Raw genomic sequence first — 27,638 nt, 5'->3', positions numbered from 1 at the left:
GGTGGGAAACCAGAGGACTGAGAGGAAACACATGCAGGTTACGGGGAGGATGTGTAAACTCTTTATTGGATTTGAACCCAGGTCGCCGGTCAAGGGTTTTTTTAAAATTTAATTTCAAAATCTTTTTTGATTTTAAATATGCCTTTCTACAAATGAAATCTTAAAAAACTCTGAAGCAAAAGAAAAATGAGAATTTAAATGGCACTTTGCAGTCAGTGTGAACATTTGGAATGTAGTCATGGTTTTGTATTTGAGGATGCAAATTCGGAGTGGTAGCAGTCTTCTCCAGCCTGGTTAGCTATTGTATTTGACGGCATATCCACTAGCATAGAATAGAGGACCACCCCCATTCCCCCATTTTTATCACGAATAAATTGTTTTAGTGTACTTACCTCATTCAGTTGGCTCGGGGGTCCTGTCGCTCGCTCCCTCCCACCCTCCCGTCATTCGCTCTCTCCCACAGTATTTTGAGGGGAGTGCTGGGTCTCAATGATCAGGCTTTGTTCGACGAGACTGATCATTAAGGCCCAGCACTCCCTTCCAAGCAGTGTGGGAGTGCGTGAGCGATGGGGGAAAGAGAGAGAGAGAGAGAGAGAGAGAGAGAGAGAGAGAGAAAGCACTGGCGGGTGGGAAGTTGGAAGGAGGGAGAGAGCAAGCCTCATTACCAGGGAAGTGAGCAGTGGCGATGACTCCAGAAAGCACTGGTGAGTAGATTTTTTTTCGAAATTTATTTATAGTATCTCCATACATTCATTTCAAATTGACTTAGTATAATATTACACAATAGATACTAAATAATTTTCAAATTTTCAACCCCCCCCACCTCCCCTAACCCCTTAGGAAACCACCTTGTGGTGGTTAATTCCAAAAAACCTAAATGGGTGTGGTATAAACCACAAGTGGCATATGATTTTCGGGAGCAGAAGTACCACTCCCTCCCCCCCGCCCCCCCCCCCCCCCCCCAGGCAGACAAAATACACGTATAAACCGAAAAATCATCATTTCTTATATCCATAAAACCCCGGTCCATCAATTTAACCAATCTTATTCATAAACTCTTTTTTTTGAAAATCCAAACTTGATATTAAATTTTGCACCCTTTCCACCCTCCCAACACTGAGTTAAACATTGTTTACAATCAATAAAAGTTTTTAAAAAAATTTTTTTTTTCAAGTCTTCCTAAATTTCATCCACTGAATTAAAACACCTCTAAACATCCCAGTTCAACACCGAATCTTCCATTCTTCTCAGTCTCAAGTTGAATTTGTAGCTTACTTTCAAAAAAGGTTTTTTTCAAATCTTTTAAAATTTTCTTGAACATAATTCCTTCGGTCTTGATCTTCTAAAGAATCAATGTTATTCATAAGTTCTTTCTTCTGTGTTTCCCAATTTAATACCAAATTTTCCACTTTGTCAATCTTCTCAATGTTAAGTTGAAATTATTGTTTATTTTCAAGAAAAACTTATTCAAAATTTTTAACTCTTCTTGGACATTGCTCCTTCGACTTTAATTTTATAAATCATCAATCTTGTTCATAGTTTCTTTCTACTGAATTTCCAAATTTAATAATAAAGTTTCCGTTTTTTCCAATTTTCTCAATATTAAACTGATCTTGTTGTTTAGTTTAAAAAAAACCTTTTCAAAACTATTAAAATCTGTTTGCAATGTATGCATACTCACAGATAATAAATTCACTCTTCCAATATTCCATCCAAAAAAAAAATCACTAATAAACCTTATTGCAGGTCAAGGAGTTCCATATATATGTTTATCTTCAGAAAATATTTCAAATATTTCAAATCAACATTCGTCGCCATCTTTCAAAAAGGAGTCCGAAATCAACTTTAATAAGTTCTGTTCTTGAGAAAATTCCAGCACCAACTCCGGCTCTGTCTGGGCAAATAGGTCAAATTTCTTCCAAAGTCAAAGAATATAATTTTGTTCTGTATTTATAGATAATAAATTCATCCTTCCGATATTCCATCCAAAAAGAATCACTAATAAACTTTAATGTTATCTGGATTTTTAAAACTCACGGGCAACCAATGCCAATTACTTCAATTTATCTTCATAAAACATTTCAAATCAATATTCATCACCATCTTTCAGAGGGGTGTCCAAGACCAGCTTATCCGACAGTCCAATTAATGAGCTCCGTCCTTAAGAAAATTCCAGCCTTGACTCCGTGGTTCTGTCTGGGCAAGTAGGCCGAGTTTCTTCCAAAGTCGGAGAGTGTAGTTTTGTTCTGTATTTGAACTCTATTTTCCTTAATCTTTGTTGCCATTTTAAACATCTTTCAGAGGGGTGTCCAAGGCCAGCTTATCCGACAGTCCAATTAATGAGCTCCGTTCTTAAGAAAATTCCAGCCTTGACTCCATGATTCTGTCTGGGCAAGTAGGCCGAGTTTCTTCCAAAGTTGGAGAGTGTAGTTTTGTTCTGTATTTGAACTCTATTTTCCTTAATCTTTGTTGCCATTTTAAACTAAAAACAATTGATAAACAAAACAAAGACTTTTAACAGAAAAGAAATATTCTTAAAACGGGTATTTATATAACTGCCTGGGGGAGACCGGGAATGCACGTCCACTCCCTACGCCATCTTGCCACGCCCCACTGGTGAGTAGATTGAGTGTTTTCCTTCTGTTGCCATCTTGCAAAATGATGGCACTAAAATGTCACCTTCGTAAATAGGACCTGGGGTGGTTTTTGAGGTGATTATTTTGGGGGGAGAAAGGGGGGGGGGGGTCCTAAATGCCATCAAATACAGTACTTACTAAAGTGATGGCTGATGCAGAAAATCATACCATGTTCCCACAAGCAGATAGACAACAGTAACAAAATCATCTGTCTAATTGCTTCATTCCTGAGGTGTTGCCTTCTGAGTGAGATTGCAATGTCCCAACTGGTCTCCCACGATGTAACATTCCCATGGCAGTATTTTAAAGAAAAGCAGTGAAACCCTTCTTTAACCACACCGTTGACATTATTTTAATTGTTTAATTGGCTATCATCAATTTGGAATTGAAGGACCTTTCAATTTGCTGCTGCTTTCATGTAATAAGCCAGTAACTCCTGGGTGTACCCTGAAGAGGAAGTGAAAGGGCCCATATAAAATGCAACTCTGTGTCTGATTGAGGGATACATATTGGCTTGGATACTCAGGATCCTTTATCTAGTCAAGCAAGTTGCTCGGCTTGAAGGAAGCATGTCTGTCCTGTTATCTGCCTGTTCTCCACTAGTGGAGAACCAGCTGAGATTTTGTACTCTGTTCTCTGGAGTCAGGTTTGGACCCACAGCAGGAGACATCTCCAGAGATGCTGGAATCTGAAACCAAACACAATCTGCTGCAGGAACTTAATAGGGGGTGCAGCATCAATCGACATATCGATCGACGTTTTGAGCTGACGCCCTCGATAAAAGGTTTCGGCTCCAAGTATGGACAATACATTTTCTCCCACTGATGCTCCTCGACCCACTGAGATCCCCCAGCAGTTTCTGTTGAACCCACAGGATTCCAGTGGATGGCACCAGTGCTATTTTTCGGAGCCACAGATACGACTAACATTTACATCAGACAGATACCCTGTTGTATTGGTTAAACTTTTTTTTTTAACTTGTGATGAATTATCAGTTATAAAATATTTATTCCGTTCTGACTTCAAATTGACCATATGACCACATAACAATTACCGCACGGAAACAGGCCATCTCGGCCCTTCTAGTCTGCACCAAACCAAGTACCCTCCTCTAGCCCGACCTACCTGCACCCTGCCCATAACCCTCCATTCCCCTCACATCCTTATACCTATTTAATTTTCCTTAAATGATAAAACGGACCCTGCCACCACTACTTCTCCCGGAAGCTCATTCCACGCAGCCACAACTCTCAGAGTAAAGAAGTTTCCCCTTATGTTACTTCTAAACTTTTGCCCCTTAACTCTTAACTCATGTCAATCTCTCCTACTCTCAATGGAAAAAGCCTATCCACATCAACTCTATCTATCCCTCTCATAATCTTAAATACCTCTATCAAATCCCCTCTCAACCTTCTACACTGCAAGGAATAAAGATCTAATCTGCTCAACATTACCTCCCAACTCCTGTATTCTATGCTTTGTTTATAAAGGCCAGCACACTAAAAGCCTATTTCATCACCCTATCCACATGAGATTCTACCTTCAGGGAATGATGCACTGTTATTCCGAGATCTTACTGCTCCATTGTATTCCTCAATGCCCTCCCATTTACTATGTTTGTCCTGTTTAGATTATCCCTACCAATATGAAGCACTTCACACTTCTCAGCATTAAACTCCATCTGCCATCTTTCAGCCCACTCTTCTAAGCAGTCCAAATCCCTCTGCAATCTCTGAAAACCTTCATTATCTACAATTTAACCTATTTCAGTATCATCTGCATATTTACTAATCCAATTTACCACCCCATCATCCAGATCATTAATGTATATGACAAACAGCAAGGGACCCAACACAGATCCCTGAGGCACACTGCTTGTCACTGGCCTCCAGCCTGACAGTTATCCTCTACGACTCTCTGGCATCTCCCTTCCAGCCACTGTTGAATCCATTTGACTATCTCAAAGTTAATACCTTTGGAAATCTGTTATTACCTGTCCAAGCTGGCAGAGGCAGCAGAAAACATTTAAGAGAATAACTTTAATCATCCATTTTTTAATCAGTTTCTAATTTTCCATGTCAAGAATATGTGAAAAGAATACAGTAGAAAATGCCCTCAAATGTAGAATTCGTTATTTTTAAAGTGCAGCTCTTGATTTTAAATTGTGCAGAGAAAATGTAGTTATGTGTGAATGTGGTAAGTTTATAAATGGAAAATCGTCGAGCTGTTTAACAGCGTTAAACTTGTTTTAGCAGATAACTTGTCCCGCTGTGCTGCACTGGAGAGCCTAGTGAATGATGTCTCTGAGGAAATGTGGAATGAACAGGCCACGAACCGAATCAGTGCAATACGCTTCCTCGATGATCCGGATGAGGATGAAGATGAGGAAAGGGTATGAGAAAGTTTCTTTGCATATGATGTCCAACCCTTTGAGTATTTCAGACACGTTTGGTTGTGTCCCTGATTTCTAGCCGCTGCAGAAATTTGCACTGGTGATGAGGCAAATAAATAACAGGGTCTATAACACAGAGACCTGGCCTAACAATCCAGGGACCCGAGTTTGGCAGGTGAGAGTGTTGAACTGGTTCATAATTTGGAAGTTGATAAAAAATTGCGGAATTTAGTAATGATAATCGCAGAAACTCTCTTGCTATTGCAAACACCCAGATGGTTCAATAAATTCTTCAGAGGGAGTTTGCTCTGCTTCCCCATATCACTGCAAATGTGAGTTCAGTCCCATTAATATGGCAAACTCTTAAGCAGCACTTTGGTGAAGTGGTTGAGCAAGCCATTCCATTGTTACCAGCAGTCCCTTCAGTTAAGCAATAAATGCTTGCAACTAAATAAACAAATTACCATTGACTAAATAAATAAATTGTACAAATTGATGTTGAAAATACATTAAACCAGTTCTTGCTTTATTTATTGTGACCCACAAAGCAAAAATTGATCTCTTTGTTGATTTGCTATTTATTTGGTTTAAACCAGTGGTTCTCAACCTTTTTCTTTCCACTCACATCCCACTTTAAGTATTTCCTATGCCATTGGTGCTCTGTGATTTGTAAGGGATTGCTTAAAGTGGGATGTGAGTGGGAAGAAAAAGTTTGAAACCCACTGTTTTAATCGTCCCTAATTGACTCATTATGTGCACGGTTTCATATCTCCAAAGGAAATGGGCCAATGACAATTTTTCTCAAGCAAAATATTTCAGTAACAATTGGGTCTAGAGCAGTGATTCTCAACCTTCCCTTCCCACTCACATCCCACCTTAAGCAATCCCTTACTAATCACAGAGCATTTATGGCATAGGGATTACTTAAAGTGGGATGTGAGTGGAAAGAAAAAGATTGAGAACCACTGGTTTAAACATTCTAGATTGGGATATTTACAATTCTCATAAAGTCAGTTAATTGGGCCTGATGACTGATTTAAATCAGAGTTGAAAAGCATCAATTTACAACTAACTGTTCATTGTGTTTTGAATATGAGGCAATTAAGTTAAAAGTTTATGTAAAAAAAAATGTGTGTCTTCTGGAGTGAAACAGGAAAGCCTGCAGATGCTGTGATTGAAGTTAATACACAAAAGTGCTGGAGAAACTCAGCAGGTCCTGCAGCATCCACAGGAGGCAAAGATGTATAACCAGCATTTTGGGACTGAGCCCATCGTCAAGTGTGTCTTATGTCCAGCATCTTAAGATCCACCTGGAGTGATTATACATTACTTACTGCTCTACAACTGCGTTGTCACTGGAATAAAACTTGGAATTGGTAACTCAAACAAATGCTTCATCGACCTGAACACTAAAAAGTATCTTCAAGTCCAAAAAATAAAGCAATTTACTGAATTGCAACTGTTGAGTAAAGCAAAGCTACAATTTTGAGATGTAGATTCACGCAACTCCTGCCATGCTGTGTATTTTCTACATTGTAGAACTAGTGGTGTTTCATGCTGCTTTGAAACAGTCCCTTCAGCCCACTGAGTCTGGGCTGACCATGAAGGTGCCATCCACTTTATTTCTGAGACCAATCCCATTTTATTTCTCAACACTCCAATCGACTCCCTGCAACCTACATACCGGTGGCAAGTCACAACGGCCAATTAACCTACCAGCCCACACATCTTTGGGACATGGGAGGAAACTGGGACACTCAGGGTTGTGAGGGCGGGGGGGGGGGGGAGAAACCAAGTGATCACAGAGAGAACGTGCAAACTCCAAGTAGATAGCACCAGAGATCAGGATCGAACCCAGGTCACTGGAGGTCTGAGGCAGCAGCTGTACTGGCTAGGCAAAAGAGGAAATTGGCAAAGAATAAAAATAAAAGGAGCTGCACAGTTGAGGAAGCGGTTAGCGCAACACCTTTACAGTGCCAGCAATCTGGACCTGGGTTCAAATCCCACGCTGTCTTTTAGGGGTTTGTACATTCTCCTTGTATCTGTGTGGGTTTTCCCTAGGGGGGGGCTCTGGATTCCTCCATCCGTTCAAAACGTACCGGGGGTTTTAGGTCAATTGGGTGTAATTGGGCGGCGTAGCTTGTGGGCCGAAGTGGCCTGTTACTGTGCTGTATGTCTAAATTTTTAAAAAATAAATTAAAATTAAAAAAGCATTTTAAAAATGAAGCTGAATTTGTGTTGAACTGAAGTAAGAATTCTGGTGATAGATTTTTCAATGGTAATTAAGTTGTGGATATGCTAAACATACCAATTATTTTTGGGACTCTCAATGATTGGGCGAAGTCCTATAATTACATATAATGTCAGCTGGAGAAATCCAGTGACGTGAAGCTGGTGGAGCAGAATTAGGCCATTCCGCCAATCGAACCTACTCTGCCATTCAAATCATGGCCAAGGTATTTTTCCATTCAGCTCCCTTCTCCCGCCTTCTCCCCATAACATTTGACATCATTACTCGCCAAGAACCTCTCAGCCTCTGCTTTGAATCTACTCAGTGACTTGACTTGCCCAGCTGTCTCTGGAAGAGAATTCCACACATTCACCACGCTCTGGCTGAAGAAATTCCTCCTCATCTCTGTTCTAAAGAAACATTTTTTTTTAATTCTGAGGCTGCTCCCTCTGGTCTCAGACTCTCCAACCCCTGCAACTATCTTCTCCACATTCCCAATATTGCAAGGGCTGGATAAAGTGTATGTTTTGATGAGATTCCCCCTTATCTTTATACACTCCAGTGAGCGCATGTCCAGAGCCATCAAACACAACTCATTAATATGCTGTATATCAAGAAAACATGTTTCACGAACAAAGAAGAAATGTCTTTCTGTTGGAAGTGCACCTTTGAAATATATTATTTTTTAAAATGACCTGGTGACAACAAACAACAGACATACAGTGTTAGTAGGTTATTTGGATGCATCTGGATGGTGTGGATTTGTGAGCCACAGGGCCTGTGTGGTGGTAATGAGTGATAATCCTGGACATGTGTTACTACTGAATCGTGAACTTTATTTGCACATGAAACAAATACTCAACAGTAATACTCTGATCCAAGTTAACTAATCTGTACCTACGTAATTTCGAAGGTTCAAACAAATGGTACCTGCCACTCCTCCTATGACAAGTAGGCACGACACTGATCAACAAGGTTATATATCTAGCTACGAGCTACAAGGGGAGAGACATAATAGTCCCTCCCAGGTGCATGCCACAAATAGCCCTCAGCTTTCATCAATACGAAACTTACAATTAGTCCTCCAGTGTCACCCATGGCTCGCAAACTGGAGCAGAGATTAGAGATGGTTCCAAAGAGAAAAGAGAGTGAGCTAGTCCTATAGCAGCCGTCTAGGGGCCGACCCAGGTAGGGCCATGTGGCTTTAGGTGAGGAGGCGGACGAATTTGGAAAGTGTCTTTACCCATGGATGGGTCTGACATTGATTGACAGGGGAAGTGACTTTTGACCCGCCATTAGTTTGGTGAGTCAGATGACCCTTCAGATTGCCAGCATATAGGAAATGACTTTTGTCCTGACCAGCTTCCTGTCCCAACTGTTGGATAATCTGCATTACAGCCAGTTACCATGCTGTATCTCTGAATTTAAAAAAACAAATAAACACAAGGTTGTTTAGTGATTGCTGCCTATAGCTTTGAATGCCTTCCGAAGGAAATATAATGTTGTGGTCAGTAGTAGTTAAGCACCTCCTGTTTACTTCTTGTCCACTTTGTCTCCAGGGTACACTTCTACGCAGAGCCACTCCACACCCAGGAGAATTGAAGACCTTGAAAAAGACAGCAGAGAACCTGAGAAATGAGATGAATGCTGCTAAAGAATTGGACTCCAACAAAAATGAGGTCAATAATCCCACTCAAAGATTAACCACTTCTGTATAGAATTTTACCTCAAGCTCCCACCTTGTGTGTCTCCTTGACTCTGTGAACATCCGTGTCAACCCATCCTTGGAACTGTTCCACTGTGTTTGCACACACCGACCCCATCTGATTGTTGTCTCTCGATGTCAACATGGTGCAACCTGGAAGAAAGTGCCTGGTTCCCCACAGTGATTGCACCAGTCAGTTCAAAAGAATTATGCACAATTTTATCATGTTTTTTCTAAAAACAAAAATCATTATATATAGGTAGATGCACTACTGTATAGAATTAGAAATCCTTGCATATAATTTTGTTATACACAGGGTGAATGCATTTTTAAGAAAAAAAAATTTTGTGGGGTATGTGGTCTTGTTGAAAAATAATTGTACAGTTTGCTGTGAAATTTGATACTTTTTTATACGGTTTGGCAGCTTGGATTGTGTAAATTTTACATTTTGTGTATAGTGAGTTTAATAATGGTAATGCAGGTTTATGAATACCATTGAGCAATGGTACTCGTTTTTAATGGATGTAGAAATAAGTTCTTACTTTCCTGAATTGCCCACATCCTTGCCTTTTCACCCCAGCGCGCCTCTCCTTCATTATAAGATGAATCACTCCTGATGAGAGCATGGTGCTCGTGGGCTGGTCTTGCAATTGATAGGCAACAGTGTTTTTACTTGTAAAGGGATGGGGCAGAGAAACCCGACTTGCATTTTGAGCTTGCGGGGTGGGGTTCATTTTCAACCACAATCCTGCTCAATAAATGGAATTTGCACCGAATGAGTAGGGTGTGATTGGGTCACTGCAAATCAGCATGACCCCCTACAACATGTTCTTTCTCTGAACACTGACATTTCTTTCAACTGGAATCTGCCAACAGTTGTGAGCAGTTTTGTCGTGTGAAACCTGTCTTGATTTTTTTTCTTATCACATATTGCACAAGAAAGTTGGCAATTTGTCTTTACAATAAATGAAGGGGTTTTTTTGCCAATCATTCTTTACCACTGATGAATTAAATTTAGCATGAGTCCTTCAAGGATGAAGATCGTTGTCCAATTTGATTTACTTTCTGCAGGTACTGGGGAACCTCATTGCTCTTGGGGTGACAGACAGTGGTAAACTTGACCCGTGGCCTGTGAACTGCAGACGTAAAGCTTAATGAACATTGCCAAACTGTGATTGTCGTGAATCTCAGGCCTTTCTTGACATTGGTACCGAATGTGTCCATAATCAGTTTCATTCAACTTATTAAACTGCTGGCTCTCCATGTTATCTGTGGCCATGGGCTTCAAAGTTGTGGAGGTGCTCATTTAATTCATTCATTAAGTTTTAAAACAATCGATAATACTTTTGGCCAATAAACATCAACTTTGTAAATCTGTATGAAGAAAACAGATGTCTTGAAATTAATTGTTCTCAGTCACTGTGCCGTTTCATGTGATTCAGAAAGTTTACCTCAGATGTTCTGGAGTCTCCATTGCTGATTAGCACAGCTAATTGACTATGTTTTCTTACTCTAGATATAATGTATGTAATTGTCCACCATACACGAAAGTGCTGGAGAAACTCAGCAGGTCACGTATCAACTAACAAACGGTAGCCAGCGTTTCAGGCCTGAGCCCCTCGTCAAGATAAGATGAATAAGATGAATCACTCCTGATGAGAGTGAGCAAAAGGCAGGCACGCAGTCATCTGAATAAAAAGGTGTGGGGAGAAGAGAGAAGAAAGGGGGGGAGGAAGGGGCAGGTAGAAGAGCACAGGTTAACACAAGAGGTCATCAGTGCTTAAGGGCAGGAGTGCAGAAGTTATAGGGGTAGGGACTAGCTCTCTGAATGGAAAGGGAAGGGGATGGAGAGTAGGAAACAGAGGGATAGGGAAAGAGAGAGAGACCAGGGAGGGGCTTAACAAAATATGGAGAAGAGGCCACAGCAGGAGAACCAGATGCAGTAGATGACCCTGCACATTCACGTGAAGTGAAGTTCGGTGCCCTGAATGATGATGGGGGAGGAGGTGTGGGCGCAAGTGTGGACTTCCTGCCATCACAGGGGAAGGGATGAGTGGATGAGGGAGTCTCGAAGAGACCAGTCCCTGCAGAAAGCATAGAATGGAGGGAAAGATGTGGAGGGATAACATTGTATGTTTTGGGCTGGTGGGGTGGTAGGTGAGGACCAGAGGAGTCCTGTCCTTGTTTCATCTCGGGGCAGAGGAGTCCAGGACAAATCTGCAGAAAATAAAGAAGCTGTAGGTAAGGGTTGAGTTGATGGCAAATAGAGGGGAAGCCACATTTCGAAGAAGGAAGATCTCAGATGTTCAGGAATGGAAGACATCATCCTGGAAGCAGATGTGATTGAGGTAGAGGAATTCTGAGAAAGGAATAGAATCCTTGCAGGTGTGAAGAGTTGTAGTCAAGATAACTGGGAAGTTAGCAGGTTTGTAAAAAATATCTGTTGAGAGTTTATCTCCCGAGATGGTGGCAGAGATTGCAAGAGATGGACCAAGTGAATTTGAGGTTGGGGTGAAAGTTAGCAGCAAAGTGGGTAAAGTTATTGAGCTCATCATGGATGCATGAGGAGGTACCAATGTAGTCGCCGATGTAGTGGAGGAAGAGTTGAGAAGCCTTGCCTATATAGGCTTGTAGCATGGACTGCTCCATGTAGCTAACGGAAACCCAGGCTAGCTGGGACCCATGCTGGTATCCATGGCCACCCATTTGACTTGGAGAAAGACCATAAGAGATAGCCCATCGAGTCTACCCCGTCTTTCCATCATGACTGATGCATTCTCTCACTCAGCCCCATTTCCTGGCCTTCTCCCCATAACCTTTGATGGCCTGGTTAATCAACAACCTCTCAATCTCTGCCTTAAATACACCCAAAGACTTGGCCTCCACAACAACCTGTTGCAACAAATTCCACAGATTCACCGCCCTTTGGCTGAAGAAATTTCTCCGCACTTAATGTTCTAAGTGGATCCCCTTCAATCTTTAATTGTGCCCTCTTGTCATGGACCAGTGGTTCTCAACCTTTTTCCTTTCCACTCAAATACCACTTTAAGTAATCCCTACACCATAGGTGCTCTGTGATTAATAAAGGGATTGCTTAAGGTGGTATGTGGGTGGAAAGAAAAAGATTGAAAACCACTGTTTTAATCGTACCTAATTGACTGGTTATGTGCACGGTTTCATAACTCCAAAGGAAATGGACCAATGACAATTTTTCTCAAGCAAAATATTTCAGTAACAATTGGGTCTATAGCAGTGGTTCTCAACCTTCCCCTTTCCACTCACATCCCACCTTAAGCGATCCCTTACTCATCACAGAGCACCGATGGCATAGGGATTACTTAAAGTGGGATGTGAGTGGAAAGAAAAAGGTTGAGAACCACTGTATGAGATTCTCCCACCACAGGAAACAATCTTTCTACATATACATATACTCTGTCTATACTTTCTACATATTCTCTATCCATGTCTTTCAACATTCAAAATATTTCAGTGAGAACCCCCTCATTTCCAAATTCCAACACGTACAGGCCATGAGGCACCAAACGTTCCTCATAATATTACCATTTCATTCCTGGAATCATCCTTGTGAACTTTCTCTGAACCCTCTTTAAAGTCAGCTCATCCTTTTTTTTTTAAATTGAGGAATCCAAAACTGCTCACAATACTCCCAAGTGAGGACTTGCCAGGGCCTTATAAAGCCTCATCATCCCTGCTCTTCTATCTTATTCCTCTTGAAATGACTGCCAGAAGTGGGATGAGTCAAGGAAGAAGTTATGGAGGTTGAGAACAAGTTATGCCAAGCGCGGGAGGGGGTGGTGGTGGAGGGGACGAGTTGAGTCTGTTGCTGAGAAAGAAACAAAGGGTTTTGAGACCTTCAGTATGGGGGATGGAGGTGTAGAGATTGTTCAAAGTGAAAATGAGGTGGTTGAGTCCAGGGAACTGGAAATTGTTGAAATGATGGAGAGTATGTGAGGTAGATTGTGAAGATAGGAATGGACTGGACCAGTGGGGACAAAATGGAGTTAAGGTAAGATGATACTAACTCACTGGGGCATGAGCACATAGAATCATTTGGTCTACTGAGACAATGGGGTTTGTGGATCTTGGGTAGGAGATAGAACTGGGCAGTGCGGGGTATTCCTTGCCTTTAACACACTGAAGGGCAGTTTTACGTTTCGTGAACATTTATTCTTTTGGTAGTTTTTATGGTTACGTAATACTTAATGGACTGCAGAAAATAAAATTATCGAGTGCCATTTGCAATTATTTATTTCCATGATATAATTGTTGCTTTTTGATGAACGTAACCAGTATTTGCAAAAACCTGTTGTTAGAGATAGAGAATTTAGGTTAAAATGGCTTAAGTTAAAATGTGATGATTAATCATAAAAAGGGAAGCCAGAACGGACAGGGAGCTTACTAGCAGCCAAGGACAAAAAGTTCAGCTGGATATGTTTTTTTAAACATATCTTTTCATGGTCATAGTGAGAGACATGCAGGAGACAAAAGATTGATAAGAAGGGTGAGAAACAGAATTTAGTGTATGTAGAGTTCGCAGCGTACGTAACGAACGTGATAATTAAAAATGCAGTTGTACTTAGAATGCTTTTGCAATACTAACCAATTAAAACAGTATTAATAAGAAGGGGAAGGGCAAACAACAAGGGTATAAAAATCAATGCACTGTATGTATCGGGGCTTAACTGGTGAGAAACCAGTTGAGTCCAACTCTGCAGACTTGTAAATAAAGCTTGTCGTGTCATCAGTTTTAAAGAGACTCATGTGTGAGAAGTTTTATTTCTGACAAATGGGGGCTTGTCCGGGATCTACACTCCGGCCGTGAGGGGAGGCGAGAAGAGGGACATCGGAGGTGGTGCACCCCGCTGAGTTCAGCGGCTCCTAGTCCCTTGCTCGTCGCTTCGGGCGGCTTGAGTGAGTGGTATCCGGACAAGGTGACACGACAAGACGGAGAGGAGAAGGGTGACGGTTCAATCCCCGGGAAGACACCGGTAAGTGACGACTTACGATTGTGGTGTGGGGATTGGGTAACAGGTGTAACGGGATACACCTGTTTGGATAAAAAACCTAACGTAATAGATCAGGTATAGAGCTTTTGTCGTGGCGTGAGGACCCTGTCGTGGGACTCTAGGATAGACCCCAGGGAAACCTCGGCGGTAACCGAAGGAGGGACAGCACCTCCGACGAAGTGCCGAGAAGAGAGGGGTCAACCCCAGGGAAACCTCAGCGGTAACCGAAGGAGGGACAGTACCTCCGACGAGGCGTCTGAGAAGAAGGGAGTAGGGTCCAAAACGAGAGGGTCCTCAGCAACGATAAACAGATCTAGGTGGGAAAATGGGAGGATCAAAATCTAAGGGCTCATCTGAAAATTCAGGACAATTCCTCGGAGTTCCCCTTGACAGCCCTTTGGGGAGAATGTTTGAAAATTGGGATAGTAAAAGATATCGAGACAAAAACAAGAAAAAGATGGTCCAATATTGTCTCCTTTGGTCGAAACAACCTATTAAAGGTTCCTCGGTCTGGTGGCCGAAATTTGGATCTGATGAGGATTGGGTTAGACAAGCATTAAACATATATGTAAATTCGAGACCAAAGGTGAATCAAGAAGAGTCAGCATATGCATTTTGTTGGGTTCCCTGGCCAGGATCCTTAACAAAATGTTTTAAATTGAGGGTAATGGGAGAAAAGAAATGGGAACCTCTGGACAACCTTCCCCCTCCTTATATTCCCCCGGTGCCTACTGCGCCCGAGGAAAGCTCATTACCGGAGGGGAAAGGTGATGAATCTGATTGCCCCGAAAGGGGCCGGGAAAAAAAGAATGAAATAAGGGAGTCGGACCCTAAACTTCCACCGGTAAACCGACCCTGGACAAGATCTCAGACTGGTCCAGGACCATCAAAGTTTTCAATAAGCCTAAATCCCCTGAGGGAAGTTCCTATGGGAGGACCGGGAAGGGGAACGGGATATGTGAATGTTCCCCTAACTAGTACAGACGTGCGGGGATTTAAGAAAGAAATGAAAAAGTTATTGGAAGATCCTATAGGACTGGCTGAACAGCTCGACCAATTCCTGGGACCAAACACATATACGTGGGAAGAGATGCAGGCAATAATGGGAACATTATTCTCACCCCAGGAGAGGCAGATGATTCGACGGGCTGCCCTCCTCATGTGGGAATATGAACAACCTGGGGACCCCAGACCCCATGAACAAAAATATCCCTTAAATGAACCCAGGTGGGACAAATGAACACCCGAGGGATTGGCAAGTATGAGACAATATAGAGAGTGGACAATTAAAGGGATACGGGAGGCTGTGCCAAAGGGTCACAATTTTACCAAGGCATTTGGGAACCACCAGGGGAAAGACGAGTCCCCTACTGATTTTTTGGAGAGGGTGAGAAAGAATGTTCAACAGTATGCTGGCGTGGACCCTAGTACACCAATGGGTGAACAGCTTATTCAAATTGAATTTGTTTCCAAATAATGGCAGGACATTAGAAAGAAACTAGAAAAGGAGGAGGACTGGAGCGAAAAACCCCTAAGTGACCTGTTAAAAAAGGCGCAAAAAGTATATGTGCAGAGAGAAGAAGAAGATCAAAAGAGGGCGACAAAGGTTATGGTACAGACTATCCGACAGATGAATGCCGAATCCAGAGGGGAAAGAAAACAAAATCTTCCTCTAAACAATCCAAGATATCCAAGAGAGGGAAGACCCCGGAGGTTCGTTAAGTGCTATTACTGCAATGAGGAAGGACACTTTAAGAGGGAATGCCCCCGATACAAGAGGGAATTGCGTGCCCTCGAACTTATGGAAGAAGATTAGGGGGGTCAGGGGTTCCAAATGTTAGGGACCGAGTATAAGAGGGAACCCCTGGTAAAACTAAAAATTGGTCCCAAGGGAGAAGAGGTGGTGTTTATGGTGGACACAGGAGCGGAACGAAGTAGTGTAATAAATGTGCCAATCGGAACTGAGCCTGTAAAAAGTAATTTGACAATTTCTGGGATAGAAGGGGCTCCCAGAATGGTATCAATAATTCCCCAAGTAACAGTGAAACTGGAAGAAAGAGAAGGGGTACAAGACCTCTTGTTGTTACCGTCGGCTGGATTTAACCTCCTAGGAAGGGACTTACAGGCTCTCCTAGGTTTGGGTGCTCTCCCTGTGGACGGAGAAGTGCGAGTCCACCTCTGTGCTCTAAAGGAAGAGGATGAACGGCAGATTGACGAGAGAGTCTGGTATAAGGAGGGAAATCGAGGAGGTCTGGACATCCCACCTTTACATGTCACATTAATACCAGGTCATCAGCCGGTAAGGAAACGTCAGTATCCTATTTCTTTGGAAGGGAGAAAAGGGCTACAGCCGGTAATTGAGACTCTAATACGAGACGGACTATTAGAAGAATGCATGTCACCTTATAACACCCCTATACTCCCAGTGAAAAAGTCAGATGGATCCTATCGCCTAGTTCAGGATCTAAGAAGTTTGAATGCTATTGTTCAGACCCGCCACCCAGTGGTGCCTAATCCCTATACTATTATGAGTCGGATTCACCCAGACCATGAGTGGTTTAGTGTTATCGACTTGAAGGATGCCTTCTGGACATGTCCATTAGAAGAGGAAAGTAGAGATATGTTTGCGTTTGAATGGGAAAATCCATGGACAGGTAGACGGAGACAGCTTCGGTGGACTGTATTGCCCCAAGGGTTCACTGAATCTCCGAACCTGTTTGGACAAATGCTAGAACAAATCCTGGTGGACTATCCACAATCTGATGATTCCCAACTAATGCAGTATGTGGACGATTTACTATTATCAGGACCCAAGGAACAAGAAATGAGGGGAGATACAATTAGACTCTTGAATTATCTGGGGAAAAAGGGTCCAGGAACAAGTTACAGTTTGTTGAGAGAACTGTGGTATATCTGGGACACCAGATAAGTAAAGGACAGAAACGGATTACCCCTGAACGGATTGCGGGAATCACTAGAATGCCGTTACCCCGTAATAAGAAGGAAATAAGACAATTCCTGGGACTCTTAGGTTACTGTAGGTTATGGATAGAGGACTACTCAGCTTTGGTGAAGTTTATGTATGAAAAGCTGACAAATGAAAATGAATATCCATTGAAATGGACCCAGGAGGAGGAGGGATGGTTTGAGGACTTGAAGCATCGCCTGACACGAGCCCCAGTACTCACTCTGCCCTCTTTAAAACAGCCCTTCCAGCTATTTGTCACTCATAACCAAGGAACAGCTGTGGGAGTTTTAACAGGAAAAAGGCGGTCAGCGACACCCAGTGGCTTTCCTTTCCAAAATGATGGACCCAGTGTCTCGCGGATGGCCGACGTGTATCCAGAGAGTAGCGGCTGCTGCTCTGTTGGTAGAGGAAGCACGTAAACTTACTTTTGGAGGAAAGATGACTGTGTACACCTCCCATTCTGTGAGTGTTTTATTAACACAAACTGCCCATCGATGGCTGACTGATTCTCGCATATTAAAGTATGAAACCATTTTAATGGTTGGAGAAGATCTACAGTTTGCAAAGATTAATAGCTGCAACCCAGCTCAGTTTTTATACGGCAGTGAAACAGAGAGAGAGGTGGAGCACGACTGTGTCGAGTTGACAGATCTTCAGACCAAGACCCGAGAAGACCTTTGCGATACTCCGCTGGGAGAAGGATATGAATTCTACATTGACGGCTCCGCCAGATGTGTTGACGGAATGAGAAGAAGTGGGTATGCTATAATAGAAGGAAATACTTGGAAAGTAGTAGAATCCACGAGACTACCCGGAAGCTGGTCAGCACAGTCCTGTGAACTATATGCCTTGCAGAGAGCCCTCAGAATACTGGCAGAGAAAACTGGAACGATTTACACTGATTCCAAGTACGCATATGGGGTAGTGCATACCTTTGGTAAGATCTGGAAGGAGCGTGGTCTAATTACATCAAGATGAAAGGAATTGGCACACGAACAGATGATTACTCTGACTTTAGAAGCCTTGACATTACCCCAGGAAATAGCAGTGGTCTACATACCAGGCCATCAGAGGGGAGATACCCCGACAGCAATTGGAAACAGACTGGCTGATGAAGAAGCCAAAAGGGCAGCCATGCAACAAGAAGTCCGTTTGCTGACCTTAATCCCAATAAGGCAAGGCATAAAGAAGGCTCCCATTTTCACTGCTAAGGAAGAAAAGGACATGGCTCAGCTGGGCGCAAGCCAGCTGCCTGATGGAACATGGAAGACACCAGATGGAAGAATGGTTCTAAATAAAGAAATAACTCGCAATATTTTAAAACACCTGCATCATCAGAGCCACTGGGGCACCCAAGCCTTATGTGACACAGTGCTTCGAGAATATGTGTGTAAGGGAATCTACACCTTGGCCCAACAGGAGGTGCAGAACTGTCACCTATGCACAAAAATTAATAAGAAGATAATGAGGACAGGGACCATGGGAGGTCAACCATTAGCCATACGCCCTTTTCAAAGTATCCAGATGGACTTCACAGAGTTACCTCAAGTCCAAAGATGGAAGTATCTGTTGGTGGTAATAGATCACTTTACCCGATGGGTGGAAGCCTTCCCAACAGTAAATGCTACAGCCTCTACAGTAGCTCGCCTCCTCCTAGAGCAGATAATCCCCAGATATGGTATAATGGATTCTATAGACTCAGACAGGGGTCCACATTTTTGTTCAAAAATCCAGCAATTGATTTGTAATGCATTACAGGTCTCTTTGCATACCCCTTGGCATCCACAAAGCTCAGGGAGGGTTGAACGTATGAATGGAACCCTAAAAATGCAATTGACAAAATTAATGGTGGAAACTAAAGTGCCTTGGATAAAGTGTCTGCCCCTGGCTTTATTGAGAATTCGTACTGCCCCACGAAAAGATGTAGGGTTGTCCCCTTATGAAATGATGTTTGGGCTTCCCTTCTGGAGTACAGTTGAGGGGTGTCCCACCTTGGGGGAAGGGGATATATTTGTTAGGAACTATTTACAGGCACTATCACGCTCTCTTACAGATTTACGAAAGAGAGGACTATTGGCACAAACACCGCCTTTAGACTTTTCTTTACACAAAGTGGAACCAGGAGACTGGATTCTCATCAAGACCTGGAAAACTGAAAAACTCCAGCCCCAGTGGGAAGGTCCATACCAAGTTCTCTTAACTACAGAGGCTGCAGCACGAACAAGAGAGAAGGGGTGGACACACGCATCCAGATTTAAGGGACCTGTAGAGGCGCCTCAGGACCCTGATACGAACTCAGATTGGACTTGTGTTCCTGGAGAAAAACCTCTTACCTTGCGATTTCGCAGAAAGACTTGATTCACAATGTTATTGTTATGTTCTTTGATTTTTCTTAGTTTGCCTATGTCTTTATCAGGTGTGAAATGTAAGAAATGCAGAGACACAGTGGTCCTGTTTCAGGACCGCATTTGGGGAAGAAAGGAGGGTAATTTTATTTCCCATACCTCAGTTCCTGAGAAATGCTGGGCAGAAAATACCACCCAACATCCATATACCCCTTGTGTGGAAAAAGAAGGAAATAATATGGGTCATTATATACAGATTCCTAATACCACTCCTTTCCCTCTTAACGGTTGGAAGGGTGACTCAGGCCCACCATGCCCTGATGGACTCTGGTTTTGCATACACCAGCGTACTGTTCCAATGAAAAGTTCCACTCAACACTCGAAAGTGCCTGCCCCTTTAAGACAGCCGGACTTAGTTCGAGTCCATCCAAATAACCATGAAAGTTTCGGTAATGCAGTTGAGGGAGATAACCTTTTTGTAGATCTTGCAACTAAAATTGCAGGAACTTTTAATTGTTACAAATCAAACAGCTCTAGCCCTGCAATTACTTGCATCCCAGCAAGGTCAAATGCGCTCTGCTATATATCAGAACCGTCTGGCCCTAGACTATCTCCTAGCCACAGAAGGAGGTGTATGTGGAAAGCTTAATTTGACTAACTGCTGCTTACAGATTGATGATAATGGCCAAGCCATTCGAAAAATCACTGATAATATTCGTACTTTGTCCCATGTACCGGTTCAAACCTGGCATCCTTTTGCAAAATTAAATTGGATGGACAAATGGTTTGGAGGAACCTGGTGGCGTACCTTATTGTGGGTCATCGGAGGTATTTTATTCCTCCTACTTGTTTTGCCCTGTATTATTCCCTGTCTACGCAGCCTGGTGATTTCCATGGTCCAACAGGCTATGCAACCAGGGGAACTGGGAGACCCCGTTAGAATTTTACTTCAGCACGAAATTCTCTTCCCCGAGTTAAAATCCCCATTCATATATATAATACACACATTTTAAAGAGAGAAAGGGGTGGATTGTTAGAGATAGAGAATTTAGGTTAAAATGGCTTAAGTTAAAATGTGATGATTAATCATAAAAAGGGAAGCCAGAACGGACAGGGAGCTTACTAGCAGCCAAGGACAAAAAGTTCAGCTGGATATGTTTTTTTAAACATATCTTTTCATGGTCATAGTGAGAGACATGCAGGAGACAAAAGATTGATAAGAAGGGTGAGAAACAGAATTTAGTGTATGTAGAGTTCGCAGCGTACGTAACGAACGTGATAATTAAAAATGCAGTTGTACTTAGAATGCTTTTGCAATACTAACCAATTAAAACAGTATTAATAAGAAGGGGAAGGGCAAACAACAAGGGTATAAAAATCAATGCACTGTATGTATCGGGGCTTAACTGGTGAGAAACCAGTTGAGTCCAACTCTGCAGACTTGTAAATAAAGCTTGTCGTGTCATCAGTTTTAAAGAGACTCATGTGTGAGAAGTTTTATTTCTGACACCTGTTACTCCTTCGCTGGATAATTTGCAAACTGCAGAGTGTTTAGTTTTTGGAAACCAAGATGCGCGACAACACTTCACCTGAAATGTTTCATGCTGGGCAGTGCATGAGCAAATTGATTTTGATGTAACCAGTGCCCACAATTGTGGGTCCCAAGTACTTGATTCCATCTCAAAGAGAAAATGGGCATCATCAGAATTAAACGCAGATGCATTTTGAAGGTCAAGATACATTTTGTTTGCCAAGAAATCCTGATGTGATCTGGTGTTAGCATCCTGTATTCACTGGCTCACTCGGAGTAACAAATATTTTTTGGATCTCTTCCTTCTCATTGCTCTTGGGGAATTCCAGGCAGGTGTCCCATCCAATGATGAGCACCTTTTGCTTGCCTGCATTTGTGATCAGTCCATCTTCCAGATTCCACCAAATTCAATCAGCCTGCATGGCTTCCAGCAGAGGTGGTGGCCTTGAAATGCACTTGAATTCATGTGAGCAGCAGCCAAATATCTTCCAGGTGTGGAGCATTGATCTTAGCTCAGGAATATCTAATCAAGAGACATTGAATTGTCTGGAATCCCAGGGAGTTAGCTCAGTATTTTCAAGGCTGCCTTACGAAGCACCTTCTGTTCCTTCCCCTGAAATTTCTTCCCATCACCTTAAACAGATGTCTTTTGGTAGTTGCTACTGTCACCCCAGGAAAAACATGCTGACTGTCCACCCTCTCCTGACCTTGTCGACCTCTATTAAGTCACCCCTCATCTTTCTTCACTCCAAAAAAGGAAAGCCCCAGTTCTGTAACCTTGCCTCATAAGATGCGTTCTCCAATCCAGGCAACATCCTCATATATCTCCACTGCAACCTCTCCAAAAGTTTAACATCCCTTCCTGTAATGTTGCGACCAGAACTGAACACAATATTCCATGTGTGGTCGAACCAGAGTTTTATAGAACTGCAGCATTATGGCACAGCTCTTGAACTTAATTCCCTGACTAATGAAGGCCAGCCTTCTTCACTACCCTATCAACCTGCTTGGCAACTTTGAGAGATCTATGTATTTGGGCCCCAAGGTCCCTCTTCTTCCAAGTGGTCATTAACTTCAAGTTTGACCTTCCAACACTTCACACTTAACCAGATTGAACTCCATCCGTCCAAATATGCATCACGTCTGTATCCTGTTGTAACCTATGACAACCTTCTCCACTATCCACAAATGTTTCATCTGCAAAGTTACTGACCCATCACACTCCTTCTTCATCCAGGTCATTTATAAAAATTACAAAGAGCATTTTATCTTGAAAAAGATAAACGTGGATAAATCTCCGGGACCGGACAAAATATTCCCAAGGACACTCAGGGAGGCTTGTGGACAGATAGTGGGGCCATTAACAGAGATATTTAGGATGTCACTGGCCACAGGGGTAGTGCCAAAGGATTGGAGGGTGGCGCATGTGGTTCCGCTGTTTAAGGAAGGGTCCAAATGTAAACCTGGGAATTATAGGCCCGTGAGTCTGACGTCTGTGGTAGGCAAGTTGATGGAAAGTGTTCTGAGGGATGGTATTTACAAATATTTGGAGGTACAGGGATTGATAGGGAGTAATCAGCATGGTTTTGTCAGAGGTAGATCATGCTTGACAAACCTGATTGAGTTTTTCGAGGGGGTTACAAAAAAGGTTTGGATGTTGTCTATTTAGACTTTAGTAAAGCTTTTGACAAATTTCCCCACAGGAGGTTAGGAAAAAAGGTGGAGGCATTAGGTATAAATAAGGAGGTAGTGAAATGGATTCAGCAATGGTTGGATGGGAGGTGTCAGAGAGTAGTGGTAGAAAATTGGAGGCCGGTGACTAGTGGAGTTCCTCAGGGATCGGTCCTGGGTCCACTATTGTTTGTTATATATATTAACGATCTGGAAGTAGTGGAGAATTGGATAAGCAAGTTTGCAGATGATACAAAGATTGGTGGTGTGGAGAGTGAGGAAAATTACTGTAGATTAAAAGGTGATTTAGGAAGGCTGGAGGTGTGGGCTGAGAAATGGCTGATGGAATTTAATACACATAAGTGTGAGGTGTTACATTTTGGAAAGGCAAATCTAAATGGGTCATATGCATTAAATGGTAGGCTATTGAGATGTGCAGAGCAACAAAGGGATTTAGGAGTTGTGGTTAATAGTACCCTCAAGGCTGATACTCAGGTAGATGGTGTGGTGAAGAAGGCATTTGGAATATTGGCCTTCATAAATCAGAGTATTGAACTCAAGAGTAGGGAGATTATGATGAAATTGTACAAGGCAATGGTGAGGCCAAATTTGGAGTACTGTGTACAGTTTTGGTCACCAAATTATAGGAAAGATATAAACAAAATAGAGAGAGCGCAGAGAAGGTTCACGAGAATGTTGACAGGATTTCAAGGTTTGAGTTACAGGGAAAGGTGCAGACTGGGGCTTTTTTCTCTGGAGTGTAGAAGATTGAGGGGGGACTTGATAGAGGTGTTTAAGATTTTAAAAGGGACAGACAGAGTAAACGTGGATAGGCTTTTTCAATTAAGAGTGGGGGAGATTCAAACTAAAGGGCATGGTTTAAGATTGAAGGGGGAAAATTATAAGGGGAACGTGAGGGAAAATTTCTTTACGCAAAGGGTGGTGGGGATGTGGAATGAGCTTCAGGCAGACGTGGTCGAGGCGGGATCATTGGTTACATTTAAGGAAAGACTGGATAGTTACATGGAGAGGAGAGGACTGGAGGGGTATGGACCGGGTGCTGGTCAGTGGGACTAGGAGGGTGGGGATTTGTTACGGCATGGACTAGTAGGGCCGAACTGGCCTGTTCTGTGCTGTAAGTGGTTATGTGGTTATATGGGTTCCAGAACAGATCCATGCAGACACCACTAGTCACTGACTTCCAGGCAGAATGCATTCCATAACTGGCTGAGTGATATTGCTGAGGGTTGCCATAGTCTCCAGTGTGCAAATAGCCTCCTTTTATGTCCTAAACATACAAGAATTACAGAGCTTAAGATAAACATCTCATCGATCTCATGAAGGACATAACCTATGACCAATAATAGGACGTCTTTGCTTCGAGACAAATTAAGCTTAATTGAAGGTTCAAAGTGGAGTCCAGAGGAGTGAACAGCTCCTCTCTGTGACTCCACATGTAGTCTTCTGAAACTCTTCATTCTGCCCATTTAATGCTTGAAGCATAATGCTCACTTTACAATGTTTCTGCAATGTCCAGGCTCAAGCAATGGGCAAGTGCTTTATCATTGAGCAATGGAACACACGAGATTCTATCCATGCATGAAAAAGAAAGAGCTCCATTGAGAAGAACTGACAAAACTTGCTTCCACAAGAACAGCTTCACAAAAGGCCAATTCTGTTTCTAATCTGATCTCTGGTTTTCTGAGAACCATGAGATTGGGATTCCCATTTACTTTTGGAAGCGCTGGATTGAATAGTGTGGATCAAATTCGCGTTTAATCTATCAGTCATCTGGCCACTGTTGATGCTTTGTGTTGATTTTGGAACATTACCTCTGTCCTGCTTTATTCAATATTCCAAATGCTCACAGTGGTTAAAAAGAACCCAATACTGTGTGCGCTCTTCTAATGTTTCCTTGAAGCTCAAAATCAGAACTGTCTGGTAACTCCCTGCCTTGCTTGCACTTTCTCTCCCTCTCTCCCTCCCTCCCCCGCTTCCCACAAATTGCCCCCCTCAGTGCCTACCACTGTGACCACAGAAAATGTTACACTTGCACCCACACCTCTTCCCACCACCATTTGGGACCCCAAACCACCCTTCCAAGTGAAGCAACACTTTTGTTGAGCAGCTTCACTCAATCGACTGCAATAACACAGACCTCTAGTAGCTAGCCATTTTAATTCCACACACCATTCCCACATCGTCATTTCTGTCCGTGGTCTTATGCACCGCTAAACCAAAGCCTCCTGCAAATTGAAGGAGTAACCCTTAATATTCCACCTGGGTGCTTTTCAACAGATAGTATTAACATTGACTTCTCCCATTTCTGTTAAATCCTGCCCCCCAGGTTTCTGCCAAGCTCTATCCCTCTGCCTCCTTTCTTCCCGTTCCCAATCCCCTTCCTCTCCATTCAGAGAGCTACCCCTCCCCCATTACCGTAGCTCTCTTTTAATTTACATTTTTAAAATCTAGACATACACCATGGTAAACGCCTATTTCAGCCCACAAGTCCATGCTGCCCACTTTCTACCTAATTAACGTACAACCCCGGTATGTTTCGAATGGTGGGAGGAAACCGGAGCCCCCGGGGGAAAACCCACGCAGACACAGGGAGAACGTGCAAACTCCTTACAGACAGCGCAGGACTTATACTCCTAGTGCTGTAAATACATTGTGCTAACTGCTACGCAAACCGTGTCACCCCTGTTTTTTTAACTCTTCCCTCCCATCTATAGCCATTTACAGCTTCTAACCTGTTAGCCTGTATTCCTCGCCCTGCCCCTTCCTCCTCTCCTTTCCTCCCCCCAACCTTTTTATTTCAGGCACCTTCCTGATCTTTGCTCATTCTAGGTCCAAAATGTTGGTGACCCTTTACTTCCTATAGATGCTGCGTATCCAGCTGAATTTCTCCAGCATTTTTGCTCTGGAGTAACTCTGCCTTGCTTACCAGTGGCAAATAGTACCAAGGTTCCAGAGGGACAACAGTTCCTGACTCAGGCTTGGGGATCAGAAGGAATGCAGTCGCTGTAGTGACTCATGTTAGTTCACAATGTCAACATATACCTTACTGCAGATAAAGAACTGAGCACAGCTTCTTTTCCTGCACTTCTGCTATGGTTTAATCAGGATTTTTTTCTGGCTTTTATCAATCACACACAGAGCAGTTCTAGTATTCTCCATAATTCCACAGGTGCAAGTTTCAGGGAGAGAGAATTTATTCAGGGGGATCATTTGCAATTTACATTGGAATAAACAGCTTGCCAAGCTGAAACCCCTTGCTCCCCAGCATGTGATTTTTGCCAGGCTGACCTCTGTTCTCGTCTCCTTCAAGCTCCAGGGTGTTGAAGACATTGGCAAGGAGTTGTGGCCACATTCATAGACAATCAGATGTACAAGTTGATCTGGGATTTGTTTAGGGCTTTGATTCTTTCATTTAATAATATTTTTATTGAATTTTACAAGGATAAACAAAGCATATACAGGAAATTTGTAAAGAATACAACGGAAGAGAGAAGGGGTAGGGGGCGACGATGAGGAAGGGATGAGTGCTTGGGGTTCAGAAAGCCCCTGGGGATATACCTCTTGAAAACAGGTTCACCCTCTTGGAAGCTGTCGGGACAGAAGACACTGCCAGTCTGAGAGGCAAGGCAAAAATTGATGCTGAAGCAAAGCCGAGGAGACGGAAGTCAGGCAGAGCCGTGGTAGTAGGCGACTCCATCGTGAGAGGCACACAAAGGGGTTTCTGCGGCTACAGGCGGGATTTAAGGATGGTGCCTGCCTGGTGCTAGGATCCAGGATATCATGGACTAATTGCAGGGCATTCTCAAGGTTGAAGCTGATCTGCCGGAAGGGGTAGTGCATGTCGGCACAAATTACGTCGGGAAGAGCGTGACTTCAGAGAACTTGGAAGGTGGCTGAAAAGCAGGACCTCCAGCGTGGTCATCTCCGGTTTGCTTCCAGTTCCTCGTACTGGTGAGGGCAGGGACAGGGAGATTGTGGATCTGAATGTGTGGCTGAGGAGCTGGTGCGGGAAGCAGGGATTTAGATTCTTAGACCACTGGGGTAAGGACGAATTGTACAAAAGGGACGGGTTGCACCTTAACAGGTGGGGATCAGCATTCTGGCAGGCAGGTTTGCCTCTGCTACAGTGCATTTAAATTACCTTATATTTCACCGTATAAGTTGAGTCGTGAAACCCAAAAAAACTAACAAAATGAGGGTCGACATAGCCAGATACATTTTTGAGACCTTAAATTCTGCTCAAAAACTGATCCATGCTGATCCGGTTTATGTCGACCCTTGAAAAACAAAAAAAAACCCAACTGCGACAGATTTTTATTGAAAACAGTACAATTAGCACTCTTCAAAATCATTATCATCGTCTGAAATCAACACCCTTCAAAATCACTCTCTCTATCATTGTCTGAACCAAAGATGGCAGCTAGCACATCCATACTCTCACTGTTTAAACAGTCATCATACAGATCTAATGAGGCAGTTTCAGCTTTGTTGTCAGTGTCCCATAATAAATCATCCTCCTTGCCATCAATTGCACAAGAGATACTGCACTTTTTAAATGATTTTATCACAGTCTCCACTTTAAATTTGTCCCGTGCCTTGAGCATGAAGTTACACCGCATTTCAAGTGATGCAGCACACATTGCCACGCCTTTTGTAAATTAGTTTTCTGCACTCGACATCCACATATTCCATTCCTCACGCACATGGTCTTTGTTCAAGACGACATCGTGAAGTTGCTATAAAGATGTCAAACCACCTGGGATAACCACCATGTAAGTATTATGCATTATCAGTTAAGTGGCTATGAAACATATCCCAGACCAGCAAATTCCATTCTTTGCGTAAACCGCCTGGCCGCATGTTCCACACATTGTCTATCCATAGTTTTACACCATTTTCATCCATCCATTCTTTTTCATGAAAATGTACAAAAATACCTGCAGGGAATTTCATTTTCAGCTTAATTTTGTGTTTTAAGATTTCCATGCGTCTTAACTTTGTCCTGTCATCCATGGCCTGTACTGGTTTGCCGTTTTAACACCTTTCCATTCCACTGTTCTATTGCCTATCATGGCGAAATTCATGGGGTTTCGTCCATGTTTCCGATATTTG

At 42.8% G+C, this 27,638-nt stretch overlaps 1 protein-coding gene across 3 annotated transcripts in view; it reads left to right on the top strand.

Moving 5' to 3' along the window:
- The window catches only part of lrrc1 (leucine rich repeat containing 1), a 218,589-nt gene extending 208,249 nt beyond the window's left edge, over positions 1–10,340 (top strand). For 2 of the 3 annotated variants that reach the window (XM_069885981.1, XM_069885979.1), the window contains exons 13-14: positions 4,889–5,028; positions 8,818–10,340. In XM_069885981.1, coding sequence (XP_069742082.1) covers positions 4,889–5,028; positions 8,818–8,976 — 299 coding nt within the window. In that variant the 3' untranslated portion in view covers positions 8,977–10,340. The remainder of the gene's footprint in view (positions 1–4,888; positions 5,029–8,817) is intronic. The other variant, XM_069885980.1, reaches the window with a different exon arrangement.
- The last annotated feature ends 17,298 nt before the right edge of the window (positions 10,341–27,638 follow it).

This window comes from Narcine bancroftii, chromosome 6 (assembly GCF_036971445.1).
Source record: "Narcine bancroftii isolate sNarBan1 chromosome 6, sNarBan1.hap1, whole genome shotgun sequence".
Taxonomy (NCBI): Eukaryota; Metazoa; Chordata; class Chondrichthyes; order Torpediniformes; family Narcinidae; genus Narcine; species Narcine bancroftii.
Note: the sequence above shows the minus strand (reverse complement) of the source record. Positions and strands in the feature narration are given on the sequence as shown.